Source organism: Triticum aestivum, chromosome 7B, assembly GCF_018294505.1.
Source record: "Triticum aestivum cultivar Chinese Spring chromosome 7B, IWGSC CS RefSeq v2.1, whole genome shotgun sequence".
NCBI lineage: Eukaryota > Viridiplantae > Streptophyta > Magnoliopsida > Poales > Poaceae > Triticum > Triticum aestivum.
The window spans coordinates 704,412,595-704,424,827 of NC_057813.1; the positions used below are offsets into that span (position 1 = coordinate 704,412,595).

Here is a 12,233-nt window from a genome sequence, read left to right on the forward strand (position 1 = left end):
CCGAGCTGGACCGGCCGAAACTCGGCTCGGCTCGGTCGCGAAACGGGCCTGTTTTCAGACCTCGGCCCGCTCGATAATCCTATCGAGCCGAGCTGTAACGGGCCGAGCTGGAGCGAGCTTCGGGCCGAGCCGAAAAGCTCGCTCGTACGTCCAGTCCTAGTGATGGGGGCCCAGCCCAGCTCAGCCCAACCAAAAGAACGAGTTTTTTTAAGGGGTTCCAATGAACAAGTATGATGGCCTGGGCATAAAAACCGACGAACTGAAGACCGAACCGAAGCCGAAACCGTATAAACCGAATTTTTGGTTTTTAGTGCTACCAAAGAAATTTTCGGTTTCTACATCTGCTAACCAAAGTAAATTCGGTTGGTTACAGTTTTTACTACGGTTAACCGAAGAAACCGAGGAGGAGGAGGTGCTCATCAAGTTTGTGGCGCTGCTGGAGAAGGAGGAGGACTTCCTCGACGGCAAGGCGGAGGCGGAGAAGTGTGGCTCCAAGAGGAAGGTGGAGTTGGAGCGGGATGAGGAGGGGGCAGCGTTCGTGGAGTATGTACAGTGAGACTGGACCGTGTTGCGCAGCCGGCAGTAATTTGCAAACAATGACAAGATGATGAAACTGATCCGTACTCTAAGAACCTGACTGAAATTTCCTACTACCTTCAAGGTCTACTGTGCCGCGTATATGTGTAACCATACCCTAGTAGTACTAGTAGATCCTAACATTATCGTTTTTTGGAGCCACGGGGTGTTAAGTTTTTGCTCTGTTCTAGTTAGTGTCTGAAATGGTTTTCTTCTCGGCGAGTTAAGTTTCTTCACTTGCATACATCCCATTTCTGTTTGTCAACGCTGATGTACTGACATGTTGCTTTCACCGAAGAGAAGGGTTGGTGGTGTTGTTAAAACTAGTTAAAACTTTTACACATATTCCACCTTCATTATGTGCAAAAATTTGTCCCATTGCATCTTCACCAATTACTGTCAAAAAACTCTTGCAGAGAGTAGTTTGTCTGAGCAGCGGCAATGCATAATCCGAGAAGTGAAAAACAAGGCTAGGAATGTGGGAGCTAGCAGCAGACATGTACACCCAAGATGACATCATGGACATCAAAGGGCAAACCGGGCCTCAAGAAAACCACCAACTAGCGGTTTGACATCCTGGTGCATCCCGTACATTATCAAGTCCAGGCAACGGTATGTAAACCAGATCTCCATTTTGAATGCAGATTTCTCTTGACATTGAGCACAACATGCACTTGACACTTTCAGTGGAGGCGTCGTAAGCTATGGACAGGTAAACACAAGAACTTAAAAGTCTATGTAATAAACAGAGTAAAGTACCATGCCAAGCTTAATGGCTAATTCGTTTTTGACAGCATGCTTTACAAGGATACTTTATTGGGCACATTCTGGAGAGTACGACATTACATTAATCAACTCGTGTTGTCAGCAATAATTAAGTACGTAACAAAGTAGGAAGCGTGGCCGACATGAATCCGGTCTTCACATGACGACCCAACAACTCTGTTTCTCCGGCGAGTCGTCCACCGCCGAATAGAAAATGAGTCTCATCCCGCGTCCCCGTTGTTTCCCCCACACCACCCTTGCCTCACACCATATCCGGAGAGGCACCTACCCACACTCCGACACTCGCGCTCACCCCAGCCATCGCGCCGCTACATTCCGCCCTCCACCTACCTTACTCCAGCCGGTGCTTGTTTATAGCCCAGCTGGTCACCGGGTGAACACCATTGCAGAGACTATGTGTACATACAAAGATCCTGCAGCCTAGCTAGCTAGTAGCTACCCATCTCTCCCCTCTCAGGAAGCCTGCAATGCCGGATCCGGTTAGCATTACTGCTGCTGTGGGATGGGGCGTAACCGCACTAGGTTGGCTCGCCTCGCCCATCGTTCCCAGAATCCTCAACAAAGGTTTCTCCTTCCTCGGCTTAAACGCGGCGGAGAAGCTCAAGATAATCGACACACAAGTTGTACAACTGCAGCGGGTGATGGAAGTGGTGGACGAGAGCACTTACAGGCTTCGCTTGGAGCCACTCCTAAACGACCTTCGATCCGCTGTCTACGAAGCCGAAGACATCTTGGACAGTGTCGAGTATCAGCGTCTCAAGAAGCAGATCCAAGATGCCAAGTCGGAAGGAAGTACGCCTCCACGTAAGAGGGATTGGCTGAAGAAGAAGATTCTTCCGTGTGCCATGCCGAGCTCCCCATTCAAAGACAAGGTATTTCCTCATCTCATACTTGATGTTGTTCTGATTTATTCGAAGGCCCTCACATCCTTCAGTGCCACATCGATATATGTTGATGAGAAAATTTAGGGAGCTAAAGCTCCCAATCATAATACATTCTCACTTATTTGCCATAGTTATCTAAAGAAGAAGATAAGATCTCGAAATACAAGCATGTACAGTGGTTGGTAACAGTTTTTTCTTGTCATTCCACATCATTTAGAGAAGATAAAAAATATGTTATTACCATAGACTATCTTTTAGTATTATCTCTAAAAATTATTGCCCGCATCCTTCTAAAATTATGGTAATTCTTCAAGGAAACATAAAACTCGTGGCAAATTCGTTTTTGACAGCATTGATCGCCAACAACCGGGTTGTAGCAGCGACAGTTGGCTCTCTTAGATACTTAGGGTCAAAAACTGTCACCACGGCCTTGCAGAAATTGTACATTGATTTGAGATATGTGGATTCACTCATACGTACGTACTCATCCACAAAATCGCCCGGAATTTCATATGCAAACATGCAAATAGCCACAGTGCATTTCTGGTAAGAGGAGAAGCCAAACTTGCCAAGGGCATCCTCTTTGCACTCAAAGTATGGGTTATATCTTACCATTCCCTCCCGAATACGATTGAACACAAGTCTCGCCTTCCAGAAGCGGCGGCAGAGCAGGGAATTCAAAAAGTAATTGGCATAGAGTACGGCATGGCCGCTCTTCCTATTGCGGTTCAAGGCTAGGGTATGGCCCGGGATTGATCCCTTGAACCGAGGCCACTACCACTAGTAGAAAACAGGGCTTTGGTCCAGGCCGGGTTAGCCCATTAGTCCCGGTTCAGTCATGAACCGGGACTAATGTGCGCATTGGTCCTGGTTCATGCGGCAAAGGCATTAGTCCCGGTTCAAATGGGACCTTTAGTCCCGGTTGGTGCCACGAACCGGTACTAAAGGTTAGACCTTTAGTACTGGTTCGTGCCACGAACCGGTACTAATGGGGTTTGAGGCATTAGTACCGGTTTGTGGCACGAACCGGTACTAAAGGTCCCATTTTCAAACTATACCCCCCCCCCCACACACACATGGATCGCCTTTTCAGTTTTGTAAAAAGCAAAAGAAAATGATAAAAACTTCAAAAATTAAAATCCTTCGAGATGTAGTTATGTTACTACATCTACTAGTTAGGAAAATTTAAAAACTTAAATATGGACATGTTTTGCAAAAAGTGTAGGGAAAATGTAAAACGGCTATAACTTTTGCATATTATGTAAAAAAAACGTATAATATATCAAAATGTTCAGCACGAAAATCCGCATCCGATTTTGACAGCCTATGGGCTGTTTGCAAATTTTTAGAATCCTCAAATTCTAAAAGGAAAAAAAATTATGCTCAAATTTCAGTTTTTTTTTTATTTTTTTAAATTTTTTTTAAATCTGGTCAAACTATGGTCAAACTACTTATTCAAGAAGTATTAGTGTTACTAAATAATTATTCAAGAATATTAGTGTTACTAAATAATCATTTCAGTTCTTTTGAATTTTGGTCAAATCTGGTCAAACTATGGTCAAACAATGGTCAAACTGTGGTCAAATTGTGGTCAAACTACTTATTCAAGAACTATTAGTGTTACTAAATAATTATTTCAGTGTTTTTGACTTTTGGTCAAATCTGGTCAAACTGTGGTCAAATTGTGGTCAAACTACTTATTCAAGAAATATTAGTGTTACTAAATAATTATTTTAGTGTTTTTGAATTTTGGTCAAATCTGGTCAAACTATGGTCAAACTGTGGTCAAACTACTTATTCAAGAAATATTAGTGTTACTAAATAATTATTGTTTTTTAGAATAATAATTTCAAACTCAAACAGTGAAATGTGTGACTTCATGCTCAAGCTAAATTCCTGAGGGTTAATAGGATTGACATCTTACTATTGTCAGGAAAACAACAAGTGCTGACCTGGAAATGAGGGAGAATAGAACCCGAAAGTTAAGCGTGCTCAGGCTGGAGTAGTGAGATGGGTGATCGTCCGGGAAGTTAGATGATTTAGAATGATGAGGGGTGATTAGAGATTAGAGGTTAAATTGAGTAGTGATGTGGGTGATTAGAGATTAGAGGTTAAAATAATTCAGAAATTTGAAAATAAAAAAAATAAAAAAAATAAAATTTTCAAAAAAAATCATAAAATTTCTTTTAGTATCGGTTGGTGTTACCAACCGGGACTAAAGGTGGACCTTCAGGCAGCGGCCACGTGGACGGCCTTTAGTCCCGGTTCAAGAACCGGGACTAAAGGCCCTCACCAACCGGGACTAATAGGGGTTTTTCTACTAGTGTACCTAGATGTGGTCACTGACGACCAATGCAACAACCACAAGCTCTTCGTCCTCTGAGGACGACTCCTCCGATGAACAAATGAAGTTGTGAAAAAAATACTCGTCCCCACTATCCGTGATACCTTGTGAGCAAAGAACACAGAACTATCTCTCGAGAGTTTTTGTGTCGCCGGACTCTGCGACTTTTCTGTTATTTCCTCCTTTATATATCCATCATTACAAAGGGCTAACAACCTACTAACTAACTCCCGGTTGGCTGGATCACGATCCGCACAATGCCGCGCCATTCTACAGCCACGAGTCATGCGCAAAACCACCGGGAGAACAAATCAAAGCAGAAGAAAAAAACTAGAAACGTGTGGCGTGCACTTCCTGATCCTAGCTACTCCCTCCGTCCCATAATGTAAGACGTTTCTTAACATTATTATAGTGTTAAAAAACGTCCTACATTATGGGACGGGGGAGTACGTGCATGGCAAAGTCACATCACTATGCATGCATTATTCAACAGAAAAAAACCAAGGTCTGAAACCTAGTGCTGAGCTTAGCCAGGTCCTGCACTTCACCCACTTAAGCTCAGCACCTAGCACCAATTTTGATAATCCGAAGCTTCTGTCTCATCTCAACGAAGCTCACCCTGCCCAGCGGCTTATTCACCGTGTCAGCTAGCTGCTCTTGTGTGCGGACGTGACTGATTTCCACCTGTCTAGTGTCCACCCAATCACGGATGAAGTGAAACTTGATGTAAATGTGCTTGCTCCGATGATGATGAACAGGGTTCTTGCTGAGAGCAATGGCGTCCTGGTTATCCAACAAGAGTCTGAATTTCTCTACTGGCTTGCCGAACATATCGCCGACCAGCCGTGACAACCACAACCCTTGGCATGTCGATGCTGCTGCTGCAACATACCCGGCTTCGCAAGAGGACACTGCCATGATCTTTTGTTTCTGCAAGCACCAATTGACTGGATTTTCACCATTGTTTTAAATAGCCCGCTATAGCTCCGCTATAGCATGCTATAGCATTTACAAAAGGTCTTACGCTAAGAGACATTGGTCCAAACAAATGAACAAACGTTTTGAATAGCACGCTATAGCTCCGCTATAGCACGCTATAGCGTTTAGAAGAGGTCCGCCGCTAAGAGGATTAGCGCGCTATTTAAAACTATGATTTTCACCGATGAAGAAAACTTGCTCGGAAGTGCTCTTGCGATCTCCGGTGTCGCCTGCGTAATCACTGTCGCTATACCCAAGAAAAACTCCTTCCTTATGACCATATTTGTAACAACACCCATAATCCAAAGTTCCTCTGATGTATCTTAGAATTTGCTTTACTATCGTCCAATGGTGCGAGCTAGGCTTCTCCATGAATCACTTGCAATGTCGACAGTGTGAGCAATGTCGGGGCGGGTATTCACAAGATACCGCAAGCTGCCTATCACACTGCGGTACATGGTGGCATCGACGGGTTCGCCACCGTCCTCCTTCTTCAGCTTCAGACGACACTCCATGGGCGTCGCACAGCTGTTGCAGTCGCTCATTCCCGCCGCTTCTAGGACCTTCGATGCATAGCTCCACTGGTGTAGTGTGATCTGACCATCAGACTGGCATACCTCGACCCCTAAGTAGTAACTTAGGAGTCTGAGGTTGCTCATTGTGAACATCTGCTACATCTGCTGCTTGAAGTCTTTGATGGCAGAGACATCTGTCCTAGTGATTATGAGGTCATCCACGTAGACACCAACCAGGAGGTAAGATCTAGCATCACCCCGCCTGTACACCACGTGCTCCAAGGGGCTGCGCACAAAACCAAGGGTAGTCAGTGACTCATCGAGCTTCCCATACCACGCCTTAGGAGCCTGCCGTAGACCGTATGTACAATGCCTTTTTCAACTTCAACACGCGACCATCTTCTCCGGTGACCAAATGACCAGCTGGCTGATCCACATAAACCTCCTCACTGAGCTTGCCATTTAAGAATGTCGATTTCACGTTCATGTGATGAACCTCCCAGTGAGAGTGCAAAAATACTTGTTACCTCCAAGAGTGGGTGGACTGATCAGGCCACACAAATCCGTGTGAAGCAGCTCCAAGCCTTGCTCAGCTCAGTACGCTGCTGCCTGTGGGAATGGAGCACGGTGCTGCTTGCCGAGGGCGCATCCGTTGCAGTGCTCGTCAACGTGATCGATTAGCGGCATCTCGCGTACCATGCTTTTTGAGGACATGGCATGCAGTGCCCTGAAGTGTAGATGACCCATCCTAGCGTGCCAACACCAGGTTTCATCGTCGTTCTTCATCGGGAAGTACGTCGGTGTGTCAATGGTGAGCACAGATGTGTACAATCGGCAGATCGAATGCCGGGCATGAGCCATCATGTGCCCACCGGTGTCATGAATTATCATCAGTCCCTCATGAATCTCAACTCTGCACCCCCCTTCATCTAGCTGGCCAACTGAAATTATATTGCTGTGAGGACTTGGGATAAAGTAAACCTCTAACAGTGTGCGGTGGTTCCCGATCTGTCCTCTAAAGATCAGTGAACCTCTTCCACGGATTGCAACGTGTGATCCATCTCCGAACTTTACAGTCCCTTGCACCGATTCACCAAGAGTACTGAACATGCCCCTCTCGCCCGTCATGTGGCTTGTAGCTCCCGTATCAAAGTACCACAGCCCCGGCAGTGAGATCTCTGGATGCTTCTCCTTGTTCAGATGAACTTGCTGGGGCACCACGATGCTGGCGATGACAAACGTGGTGGCCATGGGCATCATGAGGCCCTCCTGGTGCTCATCACCGTCTTGGAAAAGATGTGCTTTCCCTGTTTAGCCTGCTCTCCTTCATCCTTGATTCTAGTGCGACTATCATTCTTCCAGTGGCCCGGCATGTTACAATAGTGGCATTTGCCCTTCTTATTTCCGCCTGAACCACCCTTGCCGCGCCCTGCAGCAGGTTCGCCTCCACCTTGCTGTTTGGGCTTGACCGGTGATTTGCCTTTGCCGCCGCCACTCGACGAGGATCCAAAAACGTTCGGGCCAAAAACGCTCGCTAGCCTTTCTTAATTGGTGGGCCCAAAATCCTCTGAAGATGCTGACGGGGCTGTCGTGGTGGGTATTCCCTATTTTGCGCTGCAGACGCCGGTTACAGCTGTTTATGCAAACCGACGCCTACTGTGCAAAAAAGTGTATGCGCTGGGATTCAATCCTACAACGTCAAGTTTCCTCTGAGGGGCACTAACTACAGGGCCACCACACCTTGTTGTGTTTACATAAATGTTTCTTCTCTTTTCTTCTTTTACATATTTTTTCCTTTCATTTCTTTTTTTTTCTTTTTTCTCTGCCCCTTTTTTCTTTTTGTAATTCGCGAACATTTCCTTCAAACATATGAAATTATTCTCTTTTTCAATTCGATGAACTTTTTTTTGAATATGATGAACTTTTTTCCATTTCGATGAACGTTCTCCAAATTCGATGAACTTTTTTCAGATTCTATGAACTTTTCTCAAATTCAATGAACTATTTCTAAAATTTGATGAACTTTTTTCACATTCTATGAACTTTTTTGAAATTTGTGAACTATATTCAGAATTGATGAAGTATTTTTTCAAATTCGATGAACTTTTTTCAGAATTGATTAACTTTTTCTTCTAATTCGTGTTTTTTAAAAATTTGATGAACTTTTTTGAATTTGATGAACGTTTTTTAAAATTGAAATTTTATTACAAATCTATTATTTCCTTTTTCTTTTTTACGTTTTCCTTTTCCGACATGATTTTTATGATATAGAATTTATGTTAATGTTGTACTAGAAGAAGTATTAAATAGGTTTGTTTTTGGATCATGGACGTGTAAGCGGTCCTGGTGCAGTGGTTACTGCACTGCACTGTTTCTTTCGCCTGTCTACCTAGGCGCGTTGGTTCGAATCCCACATCCCGCAAGTATTTTTCCATGCTATGCCATCTAATGACCGTGTATATCTATATACATGGAGTATATATATATATACAGAGTGTTGCGTAGCCAACAATAATTTTCAGACGAATGATAAGATGATGACACTCATCTGTGCTCTAAGAACCTCACTAGGAAGAGGGAAAGGGGGGTGCCGGCCCCTCCCCTAGTCCAATTCGAACTGCCATGGGCGGTGCGCGGCCACCCCTTGCGGCCCTCCTCTCTCTCCACTAAGGCCCATGTAGGCCCAATACTTTCCCCGGGGTTCCGGTAACCGCTCGGTACTCCGGTAAAATACCTGAACCACTCGAAACCATTCCAATGTCCGAATACTACCTTTCAATATACGAATCTTTACCTCTCGACCATTTCGAGACTCCTCGTCATGTCTGTGATCTCATCCGGGACTCCAAACAAACTTCGGTCACCAAAATACATAACTCATAATATAAATCGTCATCGAACGTTAAGCGTGCGGACCCTGCGGGTTCGAGAACTATGTAGACATGACCGAGACATATCTCTGGTCAATAACCAACAACGGAACGTGGATGCTCATATTGGTTCCTACATATTCTACGAAGATCTTTTATCGGTCAAACCGCAATAACAACATACGTTATTCCCTTTGTCATCGGTATGTTACTTGCCCGAGATTTGATCGCCGGTATCATCATACCTAGTTCAATCTCGTTACTGGTAAGTCTCTTTACTTGTTTCGTAATGCATCATCCCGCAACTAACTCATTAGTCACATTGCTTGCAAGGCTTATAGTGATGTGCATTACCGAGAGGGCCCAGAGATACCTCTCCCATACTCGGAGTGACAAATCGTAATCTCGATCTATGCCAACCCAACAAACACCTTTGGAGACACCTGTAGAGCATTTTTATAATCACCCAGTTATGTTGTGACGTTTGATAGCACACAAGGTGTTCCTCCGGTATTCGGGAGTTGCATAATCTCATAGTCGGGGGAATATGTATAAGTCATGAGGAAAGCAATAACAATAAAACTTAACGATCATTATGCTAAGCTAATAGATGGGTCTTGTCCATCACATCATTCTCTAATGATATGATCATGTTCATCAAATGACAACACATGTCTATGGTCAGGAAACTTAACTATCTTTGATTAACGAGCTAGTCAAGTAGAGGCATACTAGGGACACTCTATTTTGTCTATGTATTCAGAAATGTACTAAGTTTCTGGTTAATACAATTCTAGCATGAATAATAAACATTTATAATGATATAAGGTAATATAAATAACAACTTTATTATTGCCTCTAGGGCATATTTCCTTCGGTTATGGCGACGTGTTCTGTTTAGAGTTTTGTCCATACACTTCTGTCCTTGTTGTCAACTGCAGCTTGGTGAATATATACAACCACAATTAAGTTTAATCTGAATCTAAGAGGAAAATTACATCGGCACAGTGTGGCAGTCCTACAGTAATAATACAGAGGTTTAAACGTGTTCATCTGTTTACTGAGCACATGTATTAGCGAGTCAGTTTGGAGTTGTACTCCTACTATTAGTTGTGTGCTTACTAGTACTAGAACCAATTCCACGTTAGTTCACTCTCTCTCAACCTAGAGGCACACACCGAGCTAGCACTTGCCAACATTGACACACATTCTTCTTCAACTCCTCTGCTCCATGCTAGGTCGCCCTCCGCAATAGTTCTGCCGACAAATGAGGATTGATGTCTACTGGCTAATCCTAAATCTTTTCCCTGATGTTTTTTCCATCTTTTATTCGATCACTTAAACACTCTAATCTCCCTGATTATGATATCCGTTTTTGGGATGCAGGTCTAGGTGGTGCCGTAGCAGCCGTGCTGCTGCATGGCGCACAATAGAGCTCGAGGGGGCGACCGCGGTAACTGCGGAGGAGCTGCTCGGTGATCAACCAGGGGTTGGTTCTCTACTGCCACTCCTATGATTTCTCCAGTATTTCCATTCCCCAGCTCAACTGCTATTGAACTGCACCTATTTAGTTGATCTAGTTTTAAGCAACCTCATGTTTATTTTTGTTTTAAAGTAGATGCCTCGTTATTCTCATTTGTAGGCACCAAGTAATTTATTTTTGAAGTTTGTTATAATTCTCTTATTTCTACTATCTAATGTCTAATGCTGTTGTAAATATGCTAGGTATTATTGGGCAGTGGACTCCTTTGTGCTGGCCATCACAATCCGCCATGAGATGATACTTACCATCAGGAGGGCCGCCGACAAGAACTTGAATAACAACCTCAATAGTATTATATGGTCTGTTGTTGTAAATTGGATTGCACTGGTTCCTAACCTTGTTGTGTGATATATTTTGTCAATATATTCAGTAAATTTGGATTTCATGGAGGATTTTATAAACTGCTATGGTGTAGATACCAATGGGTGGCTGCATATTGAATATCCGTGTAATATATGATCACACTTCGGAAATACTTTGTCCTGGCCAGAGTTGGTATTATGATTTGTGTAATGCATTATGCAAAAAGAAATGTACCGATTCAAAATTGGTGTGGTAGATATGTGCTGGACTAAATTAAATTGTGCCTAAATCCATGACAATTTTTGTGACGAAAAGTAATGTCCACCTAGGCAGCCACGTCAATCCAGTTGGTCGATCAAAAATCATACATGGCGTTGGTCCTGTGACAGTTTGTTTCTTCATGAATGGTTGGGCCTAGTTTGGGCTGGGCGGGCCTTGGGCAGATCCATGATGGCCAAGGAGTGTCATGGAAGGCCTGATGTCAAATTATGACGCAATATACATGACTGATTTCAAATCCGTCATCGATGGGCACCCATGACAGTTTTTGACTGATGCATGACGGACGAGGACCGTCATGTATTAACAGATTTCTTGTAGTGTTAGCTGACATTAGGATTGATTGATGTGTATCATATGGTGTTATTTTACTACGAACTTTAGGGTTGTTTGCGACACTTATAGGAATAACTCAAATGATTGATTGGAAAGAATAACTTTGAGGTGGTTTCGTACCCTATATTCAATTTCATCTTATGTTCTCCGTGATAGGAACTTTGAAGTGACTCTTTGTCGCACGCTGAGGATTGTCACATGATTTAATTATGTTATCATTGTTGAGAGAACTTGCACTTGTGAAAGTATGAACCCTAGGCCTTGTTTTCAATCTTTGCAATACTGTTTTTGCTCACTTTTGTTACTAGTTACCTTGCTGTTTTGATATTTTCGGATTACAAAAATCTATATCTACTATCCATATTATACTTGTATCACCATGTCTTCGCCGAACTAGTACACCTATACAATTTACCATTGTATTGTGTGTGTTGGGGACACAAGAGACTCTTTGTTATGTGGTTGCAGGGTTGTTTGAGAGAGACCATCTTCATCCTACACCTCCACGGATTGATAAACCTTAGGTCATCCACTTAAAGGAAATTTGTTATTGTCCTAGAAAACTCTGCGCTTGGAGGCCCAACACGAGTCTACAAGAAAAAGATTGCGTAGTAGACATCAGTTCGCTCAGGGAGGTGGTGCCGTTGGGCGCCATGGTGGCGTCGATGGCAGCTAGACCGGGCAAGGATGATGCGTCCGTACAACTCTGAAGATTGAGTGATGGCAGTTGGCGGCGGCGGCCTCTGAGAGCGCGTCGGAACGGTGTGTGCCCCATACCTGGCAAGTGGCTCGGTTGGGGCCTCAGGTCTTAGATGTTAG

At 43.8% G+C, this 12,233-nt stretch overlaps 1 protein-coding gene across 2 annotated transcripts; it reads left to right on the forward strand.

Moving 5' to 3' along the window:
- Nucleotides 1–1,655: 1,655 nt before the first annotated feature.
- Nucleotides 1,656–10,879, forward strand: LOC123161276 (uncharacterized). 2 transcript variants are annotated; one of them, XR_006480635.1, is made up of 3 exons: nt 1,656–2,234; nt 10,340–10,442; nt 10,679–10,879. XR_006480635.1 is itself a non-coding variant. In XM_044579126.1 (2 exons), the coding sequence occupies exons 1-2, from the start codon at nt 1,830–1,832 to the stop codon at nt 10,343–10,345; spliced, it is 411 nt and encodes a 136-aa protein (XP_044435061.1). In that variant the 5' UTR covers nt 1,656–1,829; the 3' UTR covers nt 10,346–10,879. The 2 variants fall into 2 exon arrangements, 1 of the variants encoding a protein (XP_044435061.1); XM_044579126.1 differs by having other exon boundaries at nt 10,340–10,879.
- Nucleotides 10,880–12,233: the final 1,354 nt, after the last annotated feature.

Bases quoted from the DNA above. Each gene is read 5' to 3' on its own strand.
- LOC123161276 (XM_044579126.1), top strand. From the start codon at position 1,830: ATGCCGGATCCGGTTAGCATTACTGCTGCTGTGGGATGGGGCGTAACC.